The sequence below is a fragment of the Leuresthes tenuis genome, unplaced genomic scaffold, assembly GCF_036924035.1.
Source record: "Leuresthes tenuis unplaced genomic scaffold, fLeuTen1.0.hap1 SCAF_11, whole genome shotgun sequence".
NCBI lineage: Eukaryota > Metazoa > Chordata > Actinopteri > Atheriniformes > Atherinopsidae > Leuresthes > Leuresthes tenuis.
In genome coordinates this window covers 14,844,463-14,868,784 of record NW_027325365.1, presented here as the reverse complement: position 1 = coordinate 14,868,784, position 24,322 = coordinate 14,844,463, and the positions used below count along the sequence as shown (strand labels likewise).

The window sequence follows — 24,322 nt, the reverse complement described above, 5'->3', positions numbered from 1 at the left end:
TTGTAAGCTCCTCCAAACATAGGAGTTGCTGTGATGAAACAAACCTGTAAATGGGATGCAACATCAGACAAGCCCATGTCATGCTTTCAGACTTTTGTAGTTCAAAGCCCTTCTTGAATTTTAACAATGGTTTGACATTGTTTATCTTTCATGTTGTTTTGTTGTACATGTCATGCTGTCACACATGCCAAATGAATCTGATCCTTCAAACCAAGAGCTGTGAGATTAGGTTGTTGAACAACAAAGCATCACCAGAGTTTTTGTCAAGTTTCCGAGTGGAAATACTGTGATTTTTTTTTTCTTCCATTTTTTGTTATTTTTGACATTTTGATACCTTTAAGCATTTGCACACTTCTTCTGGTGATTTCAGCACTCTGGATAGATCTTTCTTAAACTTCAGGAAAATTATGGATGTTATAAGAATACTTATTCATTTTTAGTTGACAGTCAAAATATCTTCTGTGGCACTGCCTTTTAACACTTGCCCAATGAGAAAGCAAACAAGTCTGAAATCAGAGCTTTCATAGAGCCCACTGCGGGTACTGGTATAGATATGGAGATGTGGAAAGCTGCACCAAATCAGATCTAAAACCATAAATGTCCTCGATGGAGCTCCAAAACATTTCTCCACTCGTGGGGCAAAGAATAAGAAGAACTGGTCAGCACAACTGGCACAAGACTGGGTCCTCCCCTTTTCATTGGGAGGAGAGGGGAAACAGAGCCAGACGGCAAGAACATTTGGAGAAATATTTCCCCTCATTCCCTGTTGGATTCTATTACCGAATGAAATTATTTATGAACTGGAATAAATAGGCCACTTGGTTATGAGCCTGCTTGGCACCAAAAGGAGACAAATACAACAAAAATGCGTAACACTTGGAAGCAGGAAATTGCTGTGCGACACATGGCATGTTCATAAAAGCCAGTCGACAGCTGTGAGAAAAAGAGGGTTGACTGGTGATCTGTGCTCTCTTTATGGGCCAGAGAAGCTATTATTGTCCTGTACTGAGATACACAATGTGATAAATGATGGGTGTCTTTCCTGTGTTTGGCCTTGACTTCAATTCATTCGTAAAGTAACTGTTTTTGTTTTACTTCTTGGAGGAGCTAAACACATTTTTCTCATTATATTTAGCAACTTCATTGAAAAGCCAATAAATTGAACCGATTTAATAGATAAGCATGCAGTGATATGCACTATATTTATATAAGGTAAATGAACCCTGGGTCATATGTGTTACTCTCTGGTTGCAGATCGATACAATATAAGAGATTTGTTCAACCAGTCCAGACATACTATGTAAAAAGATGCTTTACTTGGGGTTTTATCAGATTGTTTCTTAGCCAGGTGCAGAGACTATAAAAATACAATTTGTTTTGTTCGTGCAATTCGGTTTTCATGCTGAATAAACTGACAACACCTAACCAATTAGTGAAGAAACAAACTGAGCCACACAAGCTGTTCCCTCCTGCTTCCAGTCTGTTAATCATCCCCTGGCTAAAGCTTACTGTTCAGACCTAAGATTAGCACGAATTTTCCAACCAAATTCTGTAAACATGGAAATGAGAAGATTTCCCAAAATGTTTAACCACTCGTCTCTATGAAAAACAGTCCTCTGGCATCACTGAATGAAGCACAAAAGCCATATGTCTTCATGAAATCTAACACCAAGTATCTGACACTGCATGTAAGAAATGCTTATTCATAGCCAGAAACTGGAAGGAAAGCAAACATTTAGGTCTTTATTTTAGTTGTTATGTTGGCCATTTGCGTAAATCTGTCCAAGTTTTTATTAAATTGGATTGAATTAGTTTATTAATTGTTAATTCAAGTTTATTTTGTTCAAAAGTTTCACCTCATGGGACTGAAGCATAAAATGGAAATCTTCCATCTGATTTAACCCAAGCAAAACTCCCTTTTAAGACAAAGAGACCTCCAGTGGACCCAAACTCAGGGATGATTGCTATCTGCTTTGACTGGTTTGATGGTTGAGAGGACAGGGCAGTGACTCTAACAAAGAAACAAGGGAAGGAGTACGTGCTGTGGAAGAGAAAGAAAGACAGGAACTGATTGACTGCAATTATGGCATGTATGGGGAATAAAGAGAGCAGAGTGAGGAGAGATGCTCAGTACATCATCAGAGTCAAAATTAAGTTTATCCAAAAGGAAAAAGTTAACTTTTAAATGGACTGAATCCACAAAAGTATATCATCAAACTGGAAAACTAAATAAAATCCATTTTTAAGAAAGACGATATCAACTATCATTTTTATAAAACCAGAATATTTTTTTTAACCAGCTCTACACCATTTTGTTAAATGTAAAATAAAAACAGGTTCAAACCAGTTAGATACATAACCATACATGCTAAATCTTAGTCCACATAGTCGTTTGTGAAACTTGAAGTTTTAATCAGTCATATACCGTATATATTTTTTAATTTTAGGCAGAACTCAGTCTGAGCATGTCTCTGTTAGCGCGGGACTGTGTGTACCTGAAGCTGCGTGAACGCGCCAATCTGAACTCCACACTGCTGTCTGTCTATCTCTGTTCTACACACAGTGTCCTCCTCCTCTTTGTCTTTCCCCAGCTTCGCGTTCATTCCTCCTCTGAGCCGCAGTCGAGTCCTTGCGTTGCCGACACGGAGATCCCACTGGCGGGTGGAGTTCACTGAGCAGTGCCAGCATGCGGTGCCACAAGTTTTGGGAAGCGTGTTCGGTTGGATTTTATATTTGGACATCCATCCTTTTCAGAGGTATGTTCGAAGTAAAGCCGTTCTTGGTTATTACTGGAGGTTGATTAGGGTCTATGAGAAAGATATACTGTATTTTTCTATCTTGGCTCAAGTGAGCTTTGATGCAGTTTTGCAGAAATTGTTCAGAATAATGGGAAGACGCAACCCTTCTCACGTCATCATAAACAAAACCAAGTTGGTTTAAGGTTTCATTTTCGAAGACTTACATGTAACTTTTATTTTTACATTGCTATATTAATTATGAAGGTCACAAAAGAGTTTGTGAAGGACTGCATATCTGTAATTTGTTAGTTGCCACTTGTGTGACTGAACACTTGCTGTTAAATATTGCTGTGATTTAAAAAATCTACTCGAGTCTGTTGTTTTGGACTTATTCATGGAAGAGCAATTCATCACCTAAATAGCTGTTTTCAAATATAAGACATGTCTGCACGCATGTGTGGATGGTAAAAATGTGCACATTAGCCTTTGCTTTTCATCTGTGAAGAAATGTGCATGCATGGCTCTGTAATTCTCCCCTAAGCCCTATCCCATCATCATCAGCAGCAGCAGCAGCAGCAGCAGAATCAGCAGTAAAGGCATCATCTGTAACATCTGGCTTGTGTACTTATCAGTTTCTAACATCGAAGCTTTGCTGAAGTTATGCTGTCAAGCCTCAGACTTATGTATGAATGTGCATGCACACACTGTTCTTTATAGCCACTGAGCACAAATGTAGACCCGCAACCTTCCACTGACCTCACCTCACTTTGTTCAACCAGTCAGTGGGCATGCTGTGGGGGAGAATGTGAGTGGAGAGGAGGGGCATCGGTGACTGAAACAATGACATGGAAACCCATGACAGGAGGCCTCTGCTGTCTGTTATTGCTTCCTCACGGTGGCACATTAATTGGTTCTAGTCTAGTGGCAGAAACACAGCAAAAGATGTATAGAAAGCTATACAGGTTGTATAATTTTTAAGTCTTTTCTCTTTAGTAATTTCTCCAAAAAATCTAACAAGGGGAAAATTCAGCAATCTTTAAGGATAATATACTGACATCTATGTGAAAAGAAAAAAAGGAAAGCTAGATAGATAGATAGATAGATAGATAGATAGATAGATAGATAGATAGATAGATAGATAGATAGATAGATAGATAGATAGATAGATAGATAGATAGATAGATAGATAGATAGATAGATAGATAGATAGATAGATTTGTCTCGATAATTTGGTACCATGCTGTTTCACTGTTGGAAGCTGAATAGAAGGTTGTGAGACTTTGAGCTTGGGAATTCAAGAGCGAGCTTGCCTCTTGTAAATCTTGTGTGTGCACATTCATTGTACCATTGATAAGCAGCTTTAGTCTGTCAAGGAAAGCGCAAGACAATTGGTAAAACTGGAGATAAAGGATATGGCAGCTTTCTTGAAGCTGAAGTGGGATTCTTGTAACAACTTGTGCTCCACACTGCTACACACACTTTTTAGACTCTTGACAGGGTGACTTTCATTCACTGATTCCTTTCCATCTGCTGTTGCAATTGTCACGGAATTAATTTACAGCTCAGTGGCTTACCAATTTTAAAGAATTATCAGTGATTCTGTGTTTAAATGTTCAAAGCAAAAATACAACCAGATCCAGTCACAATGAGCATCTAATGAGAGGGAATCTGCCTGGCACAGATGCTTCAATAATTTCTGCTTGAGTTCAAACCAACGCCTCATCTCCCTCAATGTCTTCCTCCGCCTGTCTTGTTGAAGCCTGTTTGTCTTCAATCTTCAATCTTCTACAGTTTGCTCTCTTCTTCTGTTTGCCATGGCCAGCCATACATACACTCTTAATTCATGGAAATTCATGGAAATTTGATATTGTCAAGCATTTCAGTCATTGTGTGTATGTGAGAGTGGACATAATGATAATAATAATCATTATTATTTTGTAGATGGTACAAAATGGTTAAAGGTTTTGCTACCTTTAGGTCAACCCAAGCTTCAAACCATTTTTGGATGCTAGAAACTGACAAAAAAAGACATGCTGATGAATCTCAGGGCCTCCTTTGAGTTGAATTAGTTGTACATTGCTGAGATGTGGCAGCCATCCACTCAATGTTGCCAGGCTCTTGCTCCTGGATTAGGATTAAACATTTATTGGTCTTAGGACCATAGATTATAAACCTCTCCCATACAAATTCATCCATCCTAAACTCCATTAACACACAACGCCCTTCGCTCTCATCCCCGCTCAGTACGGAGGCCACTCACATGATGCTGGAAATGATGTGTTAATGGATGAGACCGTGGCTTGTCAGTTAATCTAAACATCCCACACAAAATGCATCTCTGTGTGTGTTACACGGAGAAACATTACTAGTCAGTTACTGAAGTGTAGATGTTTAAAAGCCTTTCTGCTAATTGATGTTTTCAGTATTAATATTATCTCTGTGGTCTACTTTAGTGCTGGTTTCACTCATCTGTCCCTTTTACGACCATCGTTACTGATGTCACTACTATTTCTTGTCATAGACATACCGTCCGTGTCATTCAGCCTAACTCAGAGCTCAGTAGAAAAGGAGTGATTGTGGGGTAAGTAGGAAAGTACAAAGAGTGTTCAAGACATTGTACAAGCTGAGTATTGAAACAGCAATCGTCTGCATGAAAATGTTCAGAGCATCACAAAGGTCTTTGGATTAGTGCTCCCTGCCGTCACCTCCTCTCCTCATTCTAAGTGTTTGTGTTCATATAAACACTAGTGAGATGTGGAAATAGGATATCCTCACATAAAACAGAATAAAAAACAAATGTGGTGACATACAATGACAATGTGCTGACGCATAAAAACTTAAATTAAATCTGTATAATGTACATATTAAGCAAAATGTAATACTCCTAAAGTTTAGTAGAGTTTTTAAGCCTTTATTATGAACGTGCAAAGTCTGTGTAGGACACTGTTTGTACCCCTTAACACATTTTTTTTAAATCATCACAGGTCAGATTGATTCATTTCTGAGACTGTTGTCTCCACTCTGTATCTCCATCTGTATTTTGAAACAGTTTATGTAAGAGGCTAACCACCTGGACCAAGAATGGAGCATCTGGATTCTTTACTGCTGACCTCCCCTGACACACTCATTCCCCTTCCAAACGGCTGATAGTGAAATAATGAGGTGCAACACCACTGCCAATGTAGATGTGACCTTAATTCAAATCACTGCATTTTTTAATCTATCCACAGTGCTTTTTAATTTTTTTTTTTACAAACACACAATATATGTGTTTGTTGAGGCCCTTTGGACATAATAGCATCAGGGTATTATTTTTTTTTCCGTTTACTATTGGGTGTCAAGATGAGCCATATTCCAACTGATAACATGACAGAATGTAAAACACTGCAGAAGGACTATGTTTTCCTAACTCTGTTCCTCTTACAGATGCAGCTTAAGTTTGGATTCATCAGCACACTGATGTCCTACCTCTCCATATATGTTCCTCTGTAATGTAGATCATGTCCTCATTTTCTGTCTTCGCAGTGTTGAACTGATCATAAATGCTGATAAAGACAAGGAAAGACAGAATTGTGGAAAGAGCTACTTCACAAGCCTTAAAGGCGCTTTATGTAGAAAATTATAAAATATAACCAATACCTTTGACTTCATGTAAAAAATTATATTAATATACGATTCAGCTGAAATATACAGCTTTGAGACTTTAGGTATGGACTTGTATTTATATGTAATATCACTTTGTACCACTAGATGGGACATAAATCACCAGTTTATAGTATGCAATGTAGTCTTTAGATCATAAATCTTTGCTAGTTTGTTGAGAAGAAAGATGCACACAGCTATCTGTTGTGTGTTTTTAAAATCAAGGTTTTGTTAGAGCAGAACCTCAGCCTAGTGACTATGTTCAAACACTTAGTATAAGTGGTTTAGTATAAAGAAATACCATGTTCTAATGCATAGAAAAACACAAGATATCACAAATATGTTAATCTTGAATCTCGAATAGAAATAGAAAAATACACCAAGTAAAACCCTTTACTATACTGTCCTTTTGTGGTGATAATTTCTGAGGAACAGAGCTAAAATTCACTATTAAGACTTCAAGACATCACTAGTAGGAGTATGAGTTAACATTACATGGTTTGGGATAAAAAAAATGTACATAATTAGGTTTACATTTTATAATATATATTGTCACCTCAATTCTGCCTCACAGAAAACAACAACCTAGTGGCATAACCATGGATTGTGACACTTCTGCACCCTGAACCTGTCATAACTGTCATAACTGTTACATGTTGTCTGGTGATAGATAAGACCAACCTTTTTGTTTTGCTCTGTTATTCTGCCGAGGTGAAAATAAAAGCAGATGATATGTGACAGAAGCAATTTTTCTGTCTGTTAGCATGATTATCCAATAACTACTGGGTCAGATTTCATATAAGCTAAAAGCTCCTTAAAGCTGGTGGAGAGATGGGGCATGGACAGTTGGAGAACCCTTTAAATTTTGAATACAGCTTTCTCTGACAAACAGTTATCTCATTCCACATCACAGTTTGCTGTTGTTTCAGAGACCTTTCAGTCTTGTTTTATTTCAACATTCACACTGAGGACATTTGCATCAGAAAGACTGAGAAAGGCTCAGATATGTAGCATTTGTCATGGTGTCGACTGTGCAGGCTCTCATGGGCTGGTGTCTGTCAGTGAGGTCTTTGTGCTGCATTAAGTCCCCACCCTCAGGTATATAACTCTGGTCCTTGTATTTCAGAGCATTGTGGAATCAGAGCCTTTTTTATGTTCCAGAGCACGTAATAGATTCAGCTTTTTGTATCAATTTCTGAGATGTCATGCATGCATGATGAATAAAATAAAATTACTCGCTAGTAGTGAGATAAGGGATTTGTTGTTTATGTATTGTTTTAGGGATATGACTAAGAAAAGATCTTCTGGCAGAACAAATTACAAATTTTGAGCTAAACCAAAGTGATCAAGCGTTTAACTCATCTAATTTTCTGTACCCTCACATCATTACAACTCTGCAGTGTTCTTAGGGTAATTACTCAGGATTCATGTTACATAACTTGGGTCCCATGTTAATCCTGTCTACAGACTCTTACTAGAAACAACAGCTGGTGAGGTAAGTTACACTTGAGGCATTAAATGTCTTACAGAATGGAAATATTTTGTAGCCATTTTAAGTTTCTAAAAAACACCAATAATACATGTTTAGTATGTTAGTACGTCCTATCACACAGTAGTCAAGCCTTATCGGTGCAAAAAGGAATCCTTGTTAAGCCACCTCTATAGCGCTCTGGGAATTCACATGGACAGATCCAAAGTGCCTCAGCGCTACAGAACAACTTTAACCTCCCATTCCGCCTCTTTTCTTTCACACAGGACGCTGATGTGCAACAGAGGCCTGTCTTGAAATGTACTGTGTGAAAAAGGCTTGTAACAGGACTTATCACACACAAAGACATAAAATAAGAAGAGGTGAATCTTTTTATATGCTTGCTTGAGGAAGTTTTTGCTTTTTTGAAAAAAAATAAAAGAAAAAGAATTGATGTGTATGAATGGAACTCAAACATCTTTGCGAGTTAAGTCTGATCTGGCAAAGAATGAACTGACATGACTTACCAGCTATTTCTGGTTTTAGCCTGAGAACAATAAATTCACATGACTGACCAGCGTCTGCCCATTTATAATCTAACATCCAAGATATTCCCAGAGATGCAAGTGATTTCCTGAGGAGGAAAAGCTCGTCCTGAAGCTTTCTCACTGTTGTTGCAGTTTTTAACTCGGCAAGGTTATTTTCTGATTAGGACAACTATTTCTTCGAGTGAATTTCAACCACAAGCAATGTACTCCACCGTGTCCCATGTGTTATCCCACCTCCATCTAGCAGTACAACACAGCCAAGTTCATTAGTTTCAAACCAGTTAATGAAAGTATGTGATTCACTATTCTTTTTTTACAGCTTTTGAAAGAGCACTGAAGATTTGCTTTGTGGTGAATGGAATATCCAGGGTAAAACAATAGCTCAAAAACAGTTTCCTGCAGAACTTCAGACTTGGGTCTGTTGGGTCTGTCCCGGAACGGGCACTTGTTTGTTGATTGATGAAGATGACATGTGACAAAAGTTGCAGGCATGGATACAGAGAAGGAGTTTAGTTTCTTAGAGTTTAGGATCTTAAATTATATAATGTGCAATTCAAAGAATAAGGATTGTAGATTTGTTTCCCTCCAGTTGTGTTGTATTGCAGTTAAAGGAATCTCTTTGTTGTTAGTCCAACGAGTTGGGATTTCTCAGTCTAAATGTGTGCGAATGACTGCATAAAGACGAGAATAATCCTACTTGTGAGAGCTTCTCCATATTGGCCTTGATGCTCAGACATTTATCTGTTTTAGAAGTTTGGTGACATCATTTATGGATCTCCCCAAAGTGTAAGAAAGACCCTAATGGATTACCTAATTCACATAAGTGTGGCAGAAAGAGAGTCAGGAACCAATCCACTTTCATTTTTCGGCATCCCCTGTTTGTGTGTGTTCGACAGCACCTCTGTCTGGATGGGTTCAATAAGCCGCTTCGAGGGCACTAAAACACCCTAATGTGCAAGGTGGTCATTTCACGCTCTACCGAAAATAGCATTCCAGTTTTTTTGTTTTGTTTTTCTTGTTTTGGTGTATATCTATGATGTGTGGTGTGAGAAAGAGAGAGAAAGAGCCCCTCAGGCATTTGTGTGTGGATAGCCCAGCTGATGAGCATGTTTGGAAGACTCATCTGCATGGACTGACCCGGTATGAATAGGCCAGAATTGCATGGTCGAATTCCTTAGTATATGTTAATTTCATTAATTTTGGAATTGGATACAGATCAAGTTGGGTTGGTTGCCTTCTACCCATTATTTGGCTTCACATGCCCTCTTGATTAAGGGACTTTCTCTGCAGAGACAACGCTAACTCACCATGAACGTTATAAATCATGACAATATCATTTTTTTTTTTTTTTGCTTGATTCCTTGCAACCTAATCAGCTGTAGAATGTGCTCATTCAATGCAAACGAGAACTGAAAGGTTGGAAAAGCTTGTAAAAAAAAAAAAGGCACTGGAAGAGGAAGACAAGGGCAGTCCAAACAAAGAAGAATTAGGAATGTAGAGAAGAGCAGAGGGTAGAGGTGGGAGGCAATAAAGACGGATGTAATAAAATTAGATGAGAGATGGAAAACTTAACAGGGAGTGAAGGACAAAGAAAGGATGGGGATAATCTACAACTGATTTCCCCTTTATTAGTGCACCTAACATTTTAAAGTGCTTAAGAGTGCATTTATTTCCCTGAGATGTGAATGTGTGAGCATTTATCTATCCATCCATCACCTACAAGCTAAACTATATGTCATTTTACCATTTGGTGGAGAGTACTACACACACAGAGAAGTAACTGTGCAGTAGCTGTAAAAGAGTTGTATCCTTAACTTTGATCAGTCTTTACATTCAGGCTTTCGTTAAGTCAAATTGAACATTTAACCGATACTTTACAAGCTTATACCCAAGACAAAACCTAATTTAAGGTCTACTTAAATGCCTTTTTTGGAGGTGTTGGTGTATTTGTTGGTTCTTCAGAAGATAACTGCTGTGAAACAATTATTGTGCTCAACAGTTTGATTTTTCACATGTACTGATTTGTTCTGCAATTGCTTTCAGTCTATACTTATGTTAAGTACTTATGTCTTAAACTCACTTAAACGCAGCAGAAAGGCCAAGTTTCGGTTCCGTGTTTGCAAACATTTGTTAAAAAGAGTGGCATATATTAATTTCAAAGCATCTAACTTCGTTGCTACTTTCAACAAACCAACTTCAGTGGAGTCAAATGCAATATGAGTCTCCAGGAGTCTTCTCCCTTTCCCATCTGTTCTTTGTGTCTGAAATTTGATTCTATCATTTGCTTGCTCAAACTCAGATCTCCTTTAAGCTTGTAATATTTAAATTATTTTATCATAATCATTTTATCGCAACAGCTATATCACGTCAGTAAGCCATTGCTACCTGCATCAATTTATTGGACCATGTCCCTCTGCCGCTGGTGTCAGATAAGCAGCCTCAATCTCACAGAGATATAAGAAATAAGCACAACTTCTGTAACAGTGCATGTAATTGAGTTGTGGCCTATTGAAATTACATACTGGCATCACAGGAACAAAGTCAATAGAAAGTCACCTGTCAGATTAATATGGTGAGCACACAAATCTTGCTCGGTTGAGAAGTGATAGAGACACAAAACATTAGTTTTCTGGGGGAAAGTGAGGACGACTGTGGTGCACAGGAAAGGTCCCTGCTATAAATTTGAATTGGAATTTAAATTCCAATAGAATTCACATAAAATTTTACATCTGGTGCTCAGCTTTTTTCAGAACACCTTGATTAAAAAGATCAAAACATTGATAAAAGAAGCATAGGACTTAGAATGCAAAATGTCCAAATTAACATCTCACTATGTCTCAGATTTTTCATTTCCTGTCCAATTATTTTCACAATAATATGTTAGATAACGCCCACATCCACTATTCTTCATTCAAATGTTGATTTTCACAAAACACACTTAGTTAAAATGCAACTGGTATCAACAGAAAATTTTTTTGAAAATGTGGTAGATATTATTATTTTATCCTCTTGTTGATACCTTCAGGGACCACCAGGGGTGTTGGATCAGCGAGGGCCATTAACATGCACAGAGGTGTATACCAGATTAAAGACATCACTGTACAACATCAAAACCACCAATTACCTGTTTCTGTGGAATTTTCAACAGAAGTAATTCTCTATGTGCCTATGTGATATAGTGATATACATACATTTAAAATACATGAAACTGACACTTCAGGAATGTATGCCACATTAAAATCCATCAGTACACTTGTTAGGTGAGTCAAAGAAAATGGCCTGTGACATATATCTGTGGACTGTTAAGTTCTTTCACTCTCTATGTTCGCTGTCACTTGTGATTGATTCGATTTTTGGTTAATGGTTGGAGTTTGCTGTTCTGCGTCCATGTCCAAAATAATCGACAAAAAGTCGTCTCTTAAAATTAGGAAAGACTGTTTGATTGGTGTGTTCCTTTTTTTTTTTAAAATGGCATGTCTTTGTCACGGTCTTACTGAGAAAAACTGTCACAAATTCCTAAGCAATCCCCTGTCGGATTTTCTGTGTTCCCCTTTGTTTAATACCCGTCCCAGTCAGCAGTGCACTTTGTGAAACATGCAAGTTGAGCTGTTATGTTTCATGGTGCGTGAGCTGTGTAAATTTCATATGTGCTTAGCAACAGTGGGGGTGTGAAACACTAGGCTAACTAAAGAAACATTATCATTTTGCTTTTTTAATTTCTTCTAAATTCAGACAGAGCATTGAAGTTTTACTCAGTTTACCTCAGTTGTTTCATTCATGCTTCACTGACTCAGGTAGCAGTTAACTGTTAATGAATGTCCAGTCATATTTATGCAGGTGAGAAGGTGCCAGCTAACTGTAGCTTCCCTCACCCCTGTATCATACATAGTGTTTTCTATAAATAATTAATTTATTCAAGCTACTGGACCTGACTGAGATAAGTTTTAAAGTGAAACACGTAAAAATATGTCCGCTTCTTTTCAAAGATAAACATACAACTGACTTTTAACGGAGACAAAGTGACTAAAAAACTTCCTTTTTTCACAGCAGTGCTCAGCAGCTCTGTTGTGGTGTCTGAGTTATCTATAAGAAGGATTTGCAACCTTTCTCTGGATGTCAGATAAAGCCATTTTTTTTTGCATTTTCTAGTAACATTGCTGGGCTCTACATTTAGAAACATTCTAACTCAGCGTTTGGATGTAGACTGCGAAGACTTGTTTCCTGGTCTTCTCTTTTCTAATGATAACAACTTGGCTTTTTATATTCTGAGATTTTAAAAGGCCATAAACACGTTCTCTTGTGATTCACTAATTTTCAGTGATTTAGATAATTGCTGAGATTTTTATGGTCCTGATCTGGGCACGCAGGTATCCTGTGACATTTCCTATAATGACTCAGATGAAGTTGACAATGATCTGCACTCTATAGTTTCATTATCTTAATTTAGCAAGTGTCTACTTGCTAAATTAAGATTTAGCAAGTAGACACGGCTTACTCATGTAAGCGTTTCCTTTTTATTTTCTCTTTAAAAGAAATTCAATATTTCAATATTTCTTGTAGACGTTGACCATCACATACATCTTTATATTTTAACAAGACAAGAAAGACTCGGGACTGCTTAAGAGCATGTTTTCCATGTTTTCAAGATAAAAGAAAAGGAGTGGAGGGAAGGATAAAGAGAGAAGGTTCTTCTGTCGCCTTTTATCACCTCCTCTGTCTGCCTCTGCTGGGGCTTTTTAATGACTCCTCTCACTGTGTTTGGAAAGTGAAGTCCTCATGCCAACATGTAATATCAGCTTCATTAGTGAGATGATTAAAAATGAAACAAAAAGTACTCCTGGATATGTCCCTTCATCCTGACTTTACTCTACACACAGTTTCATGGGATTATCTAATTCCCACTGAATACATTTTCATGAAACAAGCAGCTGCAGAGTGCGCGCTTTCAATTCTTCTTCACTGCCTTTATTAGTTTAGTTGTGTTCACAACTCAGTTCAAATTTCACAGTAATGAAACATAAGAGACAGAGTTGGGATGTTGGCAGGATAGCAGCTGTTGATGAGGCTGCATTCTGAATTTGTGCACTCGCATCTATTAAAATGTTATTGTGCATGTATGGGCAGATTTATGATATTGCTTTTTATGATATTGCCTCTTGATTTCTTGATATTATGTATTTATTATGATATTATGTATTTATTATGATATTATGTATTTATTATGATATTATGTATTTATTTTCCTTTAACAGCTAAGTGACTATAATGGAATATTTAATGTTCAATACCTTAGATGTCCTGGAAAATGAACTTGAGCTACAGATTCAGAACTGAATAGCATTCAAATGGATATAAGCTAATTCCATCTGTGGAGGAACATGACTTTATGTTTAAAGCTTCAGAAAATATTATAGTAACATTGCAAGTTAACTGCACCCACTTAGGAACATGCGACATGTGAATAAATCCTAAAAAAAGCTAATGGAGTGAGGGAGTGAGTTAAGATTTTATTTTTAGAATATTAACAGTTTTCAGGGGTCCTTTGTGATTGTCCTGATGTTGCAGATCTGCCATGTTGTAGATCCCCCCCCCCACACACACAAAAAAAATAAATTGTATATTGAAATGGCAACAAAGCTTATTGTAAATGGGTTGTAATGTTGTTGAAATACTTCACAGACCCCACAAGATTAACGAAAAAGAAAAAGAAAAAAAAAATGATATGGTGCAAATATGGAAATCATCCATGTCTCATGTGTGGAGTCATAAATCCAACATTACAGCTTCCACAGAGCATAGTGTGGCTCAATAGAAGCAGCTTCTCAAAGTGCTTCTGCGTCTGACCTCAGGCTCAGTTATACCATAACTCTCCTCATTACGGCCTTAATGGGCCAATCAGCAGCATTCAGGCCGATGGCATACGCCTCACCTCTTTACGGCTGTATTTTTTATTTCCATAACCCATATTTCTCGTTCATGGTAATCCCCTATTTCTGATAATCATTTTCCCCCTTTTTAACTGGTTCCCTCCATCCTTTATTTCTCAGGGAATTGACCACTGAATGTTACTATGTGAAAATCATTGTGCTTCTTACGTCTGGATGTGACGTGCTTAGCATATGTTGCATCTGCCTGTCAGTTACCGTTTGTGTAGGCGTATAATTGTGAGTGGATTAGCGGCTGTCACCTCGCAACTGGCTTCAAGTCCATTAAGAATATGGTGTGATTGTGTATGAGTTACCTGGAGTAGTAGAGTGTGTGTGTCTGCTTGTTTTTGGGACAAATGGATAGGGCTAAATGTGTGTGAGAAAGGAGATAAAGAGGATCGATAACGGTGATGAAAAACGGGCCAAAAGACACATCATCCTAATCAAGATATTAAGACTACACAGATTCTCAAGTCCTGCCACCCTGTATGTGTCTGGGTATGTGTATGTGCGTGCTACAGTCAGCAGATATTAATGCAGATGTCAGCATGTGTTTATTTATTCATTATTCATAAAAACTTCGAGCTCAACAAATACACACTCTCCTCTTATACACTGTTCTTAAGTTTACAATATAAACTGCTGAAAACAAAGTCAAAGCCAGCTTGGCACAACGGAGTGTTTGGGCACAGTATGTGGAAGAGTGCTTGAAACTCCTCCAACTAAATTATAAACTGGCTTCAAGCAGGTGCCAAGAAAGGAAGGGTAAAAGGTCAGATGACCATTAAAGCTATTTTCTGGATTAGAATTCAGCCTCAGAGCTGATTTAAAGGAAACGAATGAGTCCAAGCCAAAATACTTAAGGAATTTTATATTTATTTAAAAAAAAAATCTTTTCTGGTTTGTCATCTTTAGATCTTCAAAAATTAAGAAATACGTTAAATAACAAAATAAAATAAAACAAACTTTTTTACTTTACCAGATTCTTTGGTTACTTTGTGCTGAACATGCAACAGATGTTTCTCTGTATTTAGTTTTAACACAAACCTCCCTTCCTTTTGCTTGTTTCCTCCAGGATCCTTGCAGGGAGAGCACCAGAGGAGGCTGTACAAGGAGCTGATGGCCAACTATAATCGATTAGAGAGACCTGTGGTCAATGATTCAGCTGGTATTCTGGTGGAGCTGGGCCTCACACTGCTGCAGATCATAGATGTGGTGAGGGAACTGCTTTCATTTGTATTCTATTTGTCTGGCAATGTGTGGGGCTTAATGTTAAGTGTGAGTTTTGTTGACACCTCAAGCAGACATGTATCGCATTTGTCTTAGCAGCTAAAGAAACTTTTGGACTATTTTTCTCAGATCAAGCCTTGACTCACTGAATACCATGTTGTATCAAAAACTTTTGTTACACTTCACAAACAGTATGTGCATTTGTGAGTCAGCCGCTCAGGAGACAGTGGAAAGAAGTGCTCAGTGCACCGTGTTTTACACCAGCCAAACGTCTGACCTCATCTATTAGAACAGTTTGTGTTTGTGTGTGCTTCTCCCACATGGTTGCATGTTTTTCACCTTGAATGGCTTAATGTCATTGTTCCTTGTAGTTCTCTCATAAAATGTCTGAGTGGTATGTACCTTAGTTGAATTCTTCAGAGCTTCTAAAAGACGATTTTACTTTGTTGACAAGCTGTGGTCGTTACTCTGTTGGAGAAGGGGAGGTAAGACTGCATTTGCACATCCTCTCAGTCACAGGGAAAATATGGAGGGGAGTGAAAATAAAGAATTTTCACACTGAGCAAGATATTAGAACATATTTGAGGATTCAATCCAGTCTATCAGTTTAAATCCTTATATAGGCTGAAATAGATTTCTGGCACGGATTCATCCACTGGAGCATTGCAAAGATGTTCAATTATCCTCTCCACAAGACTCAAGTTTCAGTCTACACAAAGCCTCTTTTTGCACATCTCTGAGCAATCAGCTTACATATGACACAATGTGGGACTTGTATGTTGGTATAGCTGTTGTCATATCTTTTACAAATCTCAACCTTTCTATGGCCGGTAAATTTAGCCAGAATAAGACTAAGTCTAGTCTGAGATTAGCTGCTGCTTTCAGATATGTGATCCTTATGTGAATCTAACTACGTCTCGTGTTGAGCCCTGCATGTTTAATCGTGTTGTTGTCTGGTCCAACTTTATAAGAGTTCACCCAGTTACAGGAGTGCAAGAGCTGTGTTTATCCTCTCCATCTCAACAATGAATGTCATTACATGAGTTGAGAAGCTGGTATGCAGATATTTGGGTTTCCAGGCAGCATGTTTTTTAATTTTTTTTTTTATCTCTTTGCATTTTCTTTGCACTTTTTACGTTTTTAACTGAGACACTGCTTTGATTTAGACGCCTATCTTTGCCTGTTGCAGCAGTTCCTCCACCACTCACACGTTTGGTTTTCCCGAATTCACTCTTCGGACATAAACCAAGAGCTCTTGTCCATACTGCACCATCCAAACTAGGTCAGCATTCTTGAGTGGAGCTTTTTTCAGTTGAACAGACTGGCCAGAATGTCCATCCTACCGCTGCAGTATTATTTGCAGTTGTCTAGATAACATTAGTGGATTCCAGAGGAATAATTTCTTATCTCACCATGATGTAATCGCCAGAGAAAAACGCACAAATGCAAATCATTCTGCAACTGTAACTCTGAGTTTCAGGGATCCTTCTTGATGCAAATAGACACTACCAAATAATAAAGGAACTGACTATCCTCTTTATGTTTAGAACTGGAGAAACAGGAGTATCAAATCCAACCACATTGGTAGTCAGTATTTGTTAATGAGTTTGTGGACCTCAATGGTCTCTTTTCTTTGCTTTTTGATAAAGTTTATGTCACTGTGATCTGCAGCTTTCTGCAGAATCTTAAGGGGGTTATGGAAACATTTGAGATCAGAGCCATAAAAGTCTACACTCATTCCTGAAAAAACACATTAAAACTACACAAAGGCAGTATGTATACACATTCTTTTAATATTATTAGCCCTATTGGCCTGTCTTTTTTCCCTTTTGGAATTTGTTGCAGGTCTTAAATGCAAAATTATATATATGTTAACAAATTAAATTAAGTTTGCCAGACAAAACATGAAAAATCTTAGCTTCATGCAGTCTGCAGTGAAACAAGTCAAGAATCACTGCGTTTTTTAATTGGCATTTAGCATGCAATTCTTTTTCTTATTTGAGATTGTATGTGTCGAGTATGCATATTCTGTCATTATGAATACCAGTTTATGTGGAGAAAAAGCTGTTTTTTCCATAGACATAGACAAGTGTTCAGAGAAGTTCTTGCTTTGATTAAATTGAGTCCATTTGAAGCTTAAATGAAGCATCTCCATTACTTGCGCATGTTTCCTCAGAGGAGATCCAAACCCTTGCTTTCCATTTATGTTCTTAGTTTACCAAAATGCCTGAAAAGAGCCAGTCAGAATTGGATTTTCATCACTTCTTGAAACAATCTAAACACGTGTGACTGGAAAAACTCAGTAGTGACATCCAGGAAAAATAAAGAACCGTATATGCCTATTTCTGTATGACACACTACATGATTTATAAGCTTGGACATTTGATGTCCAACTCTCCATCTCTGTGCATGGAATAATGATGATATTTTGTTTCATGTGTGGTTAATCATGTGTGTTCCCTTTTCACAGAATGCCACAGGCTTTCTGGCTCTCAATCAGCAAGCAAAATTTCTAATTTAGTGATACATTTTTATCTCAAACCGATAATTCCAATGTCATAATCTTATCTTTGATACACAAACAAATTGAACATTTCCAAATATTACTTTCACCAGTGACCTTTGCTCTTCTGGCTCATCTCTTTCCAGAAAACACTGTAATAGAAAAAACTGATCCAGATGTGCCCTCATCAGGTAAAGGTATAAAATGAAGAGAGTTAGAGACTTTTTTCTCTGCACTGGAAGCAGAATTTCTGATCTGAACTTCTGGTTTATTCCCACAGCTAAAAACAAAGCAACATAATTTCCTAAAGGCTTTTGCCATCTATCCATCCATCCATTTTCTATACCAGCGTAATCCAATTTAGGGTCACCGGGGGACTGGAGACTATCCCAGCCGTCATTAGGTGAGAGGCAGGGTACACCCTGAACAGCTCACCAGTCCATCACAGGGCCACACAGAGACAAACGTGACAAACGACCACACACACGCTCACACTCACTCCTAGAGACAATTTAGAGTCACCAATTAACCTAACATGTATGTTTTTGGATGGTGGGAGGAAGCCAGAGCACCCGGAGAGAAACCATGCATTCACAGGGAGAATAATAATAATCTTTTTATTCACTAAAATATATATTTCTGAACTTTATGATTAATTTAAGATACAGACCTCAGTGTTCCAACTGATTTTTTAATTTGGTTTTAGCTTTTTTTGTGTTAAAGGTGAAGAATAATTATATATTTAAACATATTCAATTTTAGTTTTACTTTTTCTAAATTGCAAAGGTCACAAATCTGTCGAGAGAATAACGTTCGTGAATGACAAATTACAGGACTATTTTCAATTCAGCATTGCCTAGAGCAGCCAAATACATATTTCAAATGTGCAGTTGCAGGAATATCCTTAATGCACCATAATAAATGCTTGCTTAATATTTGCTTTGTGAAACAAGAATCCGTTGTGTTCACCACTGTGCTCAAGGAATGTTTACTCTCTGTGCGCATGTTGGCACGTGTCTTAATAAAATCAATAAACAGACTAATGAACTAATGTGATTGTTGTTGGGCGAACAAACAAAAATCCATGATTAAAACTTTAGTTTGATTGTGTTGCGTTGTTTGATCCTTATAAGAACCAGTGTGACATTTTACAGTTCATCACCACTGCTCAAACCCACAGGGACCGGCAGGATTTCTGTTGTGTTTTAAAAGTGTTGCAAAACTGTGAAGCCCTTAAACCGAGCTTCACTTGAACCAGTTCTGCTGTTTTGCCTGATATGTTCTTCTTTAGAAATTCAAAACAGCTGCACTTGCTTGCTGATGACAAAGGCCTTTTCCACTTTATTTGATATAAATTGGTTTTCTTAAGAAAATAAAACGTCTGTCTTTTACTCTCCCTCTTATTTCCGTGTCAGGACGAGAAGAACCAAGTGCTGATGACCAATGCCTGGCTGCAGCTGGTGAGTCAAAGCTTTAGTGGAACACATTATCACCACTCTACTGTGATTTCATTATATCTTTATGATACCATTAAAATTACAGAGGCTTTGTTTGATTGTGTTTCTCAGATTATGACTGCCACAACATGAAGTGGATGTTGATGAATTAGAAGAAAAATCCATTTCTCCATTAAAATCTCAAAAGGCTCTGTTTATGATCTAAGTCTAACTGTTTATACAGCTAGCTCACACATCTGGGCTATCTGAAATCATTTTGTCTTATGTCCCTTGCTTTTCTGAAATGGATCTTTGCTTTGTTCCCCACATTTATTCTCTGAAAGTATCCAAAAATGTAAAAATGCAAGAAAAACTTTTTAAAAACATATAGAATGCTTTTATGTGTGTGTGTGTGTGTGTTAAATGCAAGCATTACCACACTCAAGACTCAGAATACACAGTGACAACAATATGCCAGAAAGGTTTGCACTCCTCGTGTTAGACGTGAGAAAAAGGAGATATTGGCAAGTCTGAGCACGCTTTTGATACCACAGGATGATACATTCCACAGACAGATTCACAGCCTCGAGACAATTCAGTCGACGCATCAGTTTTTTCAAATGCGACACAGTTTTGTTCTGCTATCAAATGAGGATTTGGGAAGTCTAGATTGCATTAAGAAATGGATGGGTTTTCATGAAGCAGAGAGAGACAACATCTCTGGCATAATAACCAACAGTGTTGTTGTTTTACAATGTTTCGGTTAGAGTTTCAAATGAAAGCCACATGAGATAAACAGCAGCTGTTTTACTTTTAATGTGGCTTGGGGTCTGAAAATGTGGACCACAATCATATGAAACAGCGTGGTATGTCCTTATGATTAGAGACACATTTCCAAGAAAAGCCTCCCCTCCTTCTTTGATCAGTTGTCTTATAATTCTGAAAACTTTTGAAAATGTGTGGAACTGTTTCTTCTAGGAAAGACGAACGGCCATCTTTGTTTCTTACACTTGCATAGTGACCCTTCACAGTTCTGGGTTTCGCACAATGAATGGCATTGTGTTGACACTGTATCCTCTCAGAGTCCTGTATCCAGTAAAAAATGTTCTCTCATTTTCTCAGTACTGGACAGACGTCTACCTGAGCTGGAATCCAGAAAACTACCCTGGTGTTCAGAACCTTCGGTTTCCCTCAGACCAGATTTGGACTCCTGACATCCTCCTTTACAACAGGTCAGAACTGCCTCCTCACACGCATCAAAGCCTTACTTAAGGTAGAAATATAACCTCGATCATTTTTCCATTGAATATTCTCCTGTTTTTCCTGTGGAAACCAAATATATGTTCATTATGACATTGTTAGTCCTCGTTAGCAAATAAACTCACTGGTCAATACATATTTTCCCGCAAAGCATGTTTTGTTTTTACCAGAGTGAATAGAATCATTTATTTATGACACTATTTTTTAAAAACCCAGAGCAGTATCAGGAATGCTTTGAGCCCAAAGTGATAATCGATCACACCAAATAAGATACAAATCCATCCCCTGCATTTGAATCATTCTTATGTACACACTAGAGGGTCCTCGTTTAAAGAACTATACTCAATTTGCACAATAAAATTCTATTAGGAAATACAGAGATAAATATAAACTGCCGTAGTGTTAAGCAACACAGCAGATATTACTTAACACCCCTTCCATTTTTGGTCATTGACTGAGTGGTGCCATCCTTTTCACATTAAAATAAAACTAATAAAACAAACCAATTAAAATTCATTTAATATGAATTAATGAGACAAACAGTAAAAATAATGAGCTCGAAATCTCAGTTTTTCTACACGAGACTGCATGGACTGACTGCATTTTGGGATTCAGGTCATGTTGGTGCTTTTCTTGAGGCTTCTTTGTGAGGTCAATTAAAGATTCAGACTTGTTGTTTTTCTCCAAAACAACTAATTGCACTGCATATGTAGGCTTTATTGCGAGACGGATGTTTGGGTTTGAGTCTGTGGGAAAAGATAAAGCCTATTCAGTCACAAAGACGGAGACCATTGCATGAATTCATTTTGAGCTAAACATTGTAAAAGCGAATGAATGAACTGATTTGAACTTTTCACATTGAGCTGAGAAACAGACAGCTTTGTAGGCGGTCCACATTGATGTCAGTGACGGATTGGCAGACACGCTTTTGAGGTTTCTCTCTATTACCTTGGATGACACACACCAACACACTCACATTCACACTCACAACAAACATGTCACATGGAACACATGGACAAAACAAAGGTTGGCGAGTATTAACCTAAATTTTAAAAGCTCAGCTTTTAGAACTACCAGGATTACCCATCATAATCTCCATGCTTCCACCCTCTCTTTTCTCGATCTCTGCCTTTCACCCTCAGCCTCCGCTCCTCTCTGTCCCTCCGCCCCACCCTGTTCCACCATCACTCTTTTCTATTTTTGTCTCCCTGCACCTCTCTTTCATAACTCACCCTCTCACCATAATTCACTCTATTGAATCACCTTTTTTTCCCTCCATATTATATAGTTCCCAGCCTTCTCCAACTCACCACTATGAATCAATCTACCTGTGTCCGTCAGCATTTCAGTCTCATGGTCTACCTGTCTTGTTTGACAGCTGGCTTCTCTACTACCTGCTCAAATATGCGAAAACGGCAATCTGATCTTTCCAGAAAACATAAAAACATTAGTAAACACCCTGTTTTTTGTTCTTGTAATAAAAAGTGTCTACTACCTTGGCAAATTGTTAAGGTCAGTTGTTGTACGCAACTAATTGAGCAGTTATGTCATCTAGAGAACATAACTGCCAGTAATTCAGGTAATTGTTCCTCTGTTACTGCCAGAGCAGAAGACTTGCTCTTCCTCTGGTGCTTTTAGATACTCACTCATGCATATTACAGCAGGCCAAAAGTGTTTCAAAATTTGTTTCAAACATACAACAATGCTTCTACAAAGCACTGAAGGATCCTGGTTTGCAGCATGCAACATGAATAGGTCCACACTGATGGGATGTCTTTCAACCTGCAAACTTTAATCATAATGAAATGAGCCACGCTGAGTTTCAATGAAAAGAAGAAGACAATAGCATATTTTAGCGTATTTTTTTCTTTTTTCTGTCTACATAAAATTTATGCAGCTTATATCAATCATTATAAGCTGTAAGGCTGGCAAGAATGACCTGCTGTAATGTTCTGTGTATGGCTCCGTCTCTATAGACATCTGTGTGAGACATCAAAAGCCAAGAAGGTACAGTTGGATATTGCTTATAAATTGAAATTATGCAGTCATGTATGAGTATGAATGATGTTCCTCCTGCACAATTCTTGCAAAGAAGCCAAGTAATTTTCTCAGTAGCACCACCTACTTTTTTAGAGTGAAGCATGTATAAAGCTCAACTTTTCAGTATCAATGGAAAATTTACAGTTTCAGCAGGATTGTTCTGGGAAACTCACCCCACTGCGTATAGAACGCAAAGGCACACACTGTCCAAGTCACTAAGTGCAAACACATGCTCAAAAGTTGTAAACATAAGTGCCAAATTAACTTGATTTAAACTCTTTACCAACCCACCTCATGCACACACATTCAATATCATGCAATTACAGGGAGCCATGGTACAACACACATCATTACACACATTGAGTCATCAGTGTGCAGTTAATAACATGCAGTGTCACAGTGCTGAACAACAACAGATGTAGTCAGACTTATCATGCTGCTCGGGCATAAGTTCCAAATCCATTTTTCATTTCTACAGTTTTAATATAAAGTTAATGATGTTTAGGAGAGCTCAGGGTCTGTGCAGGAAGTAGTATTCATCTGCTGTTGTTCTTGTGTAATTGAAAAATCCCAGATTAGGGGACATTGCCTTATTTCATTGTGTGAATGCATATTAATGTTGATGTCTTTGAGCATGTTCCACAGTCGTCAATGCTGCCTTGTTAACATGTGCTGTTGCATTGATTGACAACGTTCAATGCAGTTCAGCATGAAGTAAAAATTAAACAAGGATGAACTATGTAGTTTTGGGCTGTCTTTTGTTCTGCCTCCCTCCACTACAAGAGGAACATGGAACAATGCAAAATACTGGGGGAGATATTAGACACCCAGAATGACCCTGGTTGGGAGGTAGTACTTTTAAGAGAACAGGTATTTTGGAGGTATTGGCTAAACATTTCCAATTGGTCGAGTACTCACGGTGTTTTATTTAAATCCTTCTGTTTCCTGTGTTATATCTGTATTTAATTCCTCATTTATACATTTATGACCTTATGTGCATGCAGAACATGTGCTGAGTCATAATCCACCAGAAAGATTTTTATTTATTGATTTATTTTTATTCCTGTTGCCCATTTAAAAGAGAAGACAGTAAACTTGGAGTATTTTTTACACACTGGAGAGCTTATCAGAATAATTACTGTGACAAGTTCGCCAGCAATACAGACAAAGTTAAATGTGGATTCAGTTATTAATCTTGTCTATTATTTAGTTGAGCTCACTTTAAACTGACTGCTGTGCTCCAGAACTTGCAACATTTACTTTCAATGAAAGCTTTCAGGTTCTTGACTTATTTCATGCGCTTTACTAAGGATGATGATAGAATAAACTGGAACTTTATGGTCCGCATATCTTTTTTCAGTGCATAATGTGGGCAAAGTTTTCATTTGATCATAACCAGCCGTTGAAGAACAACCTTACAGATGGCAGCACACCGTATATTTCCATTTGCAGAAATAGCAAAATTAGATTTGACAATATATCCTACATAACTATTTCACTTTCACATTCTACGCTATGTGAAACTGCAGG

At 37.8% G+C, this 24,322-nt stretch overlaps 1 protein-coding gene across 1 annotated transcript in view; it reads left to right on the top strand.

Moving 5' to 3' along the window:
• Positions 1-2,649: 2,649 nt before the first annotated feature.
• Positions 2,650-24,322, top strand: part of LOC140318032 (neuronal acetylcholine receptor subunit alpha-7-like) — a 32,582-nt gene continuing 10,909 nt past the window's right edge. The window contains exons 1-4 of the mRNA XM_072395634.1: positions 2,650-2,756; positions 15,399-15,538; positions 19,472-19,516; positions 20,615-20,724. Of these exons, the coding sequence (XP_072251735.1) occupies positions 2,687-2,756; positions 15,399-15,538; positions 19,472-19,516; positions 20,615-20,724 (365 nt within the window). The 5' untranslated portion in view covers positions 2,650-2,686. The remainder of the gene's footprint in view (positions 2,757-15,398; positions 15,539-19,471; positions 19,517-20,614; positions 20,725-24,322) is intronic.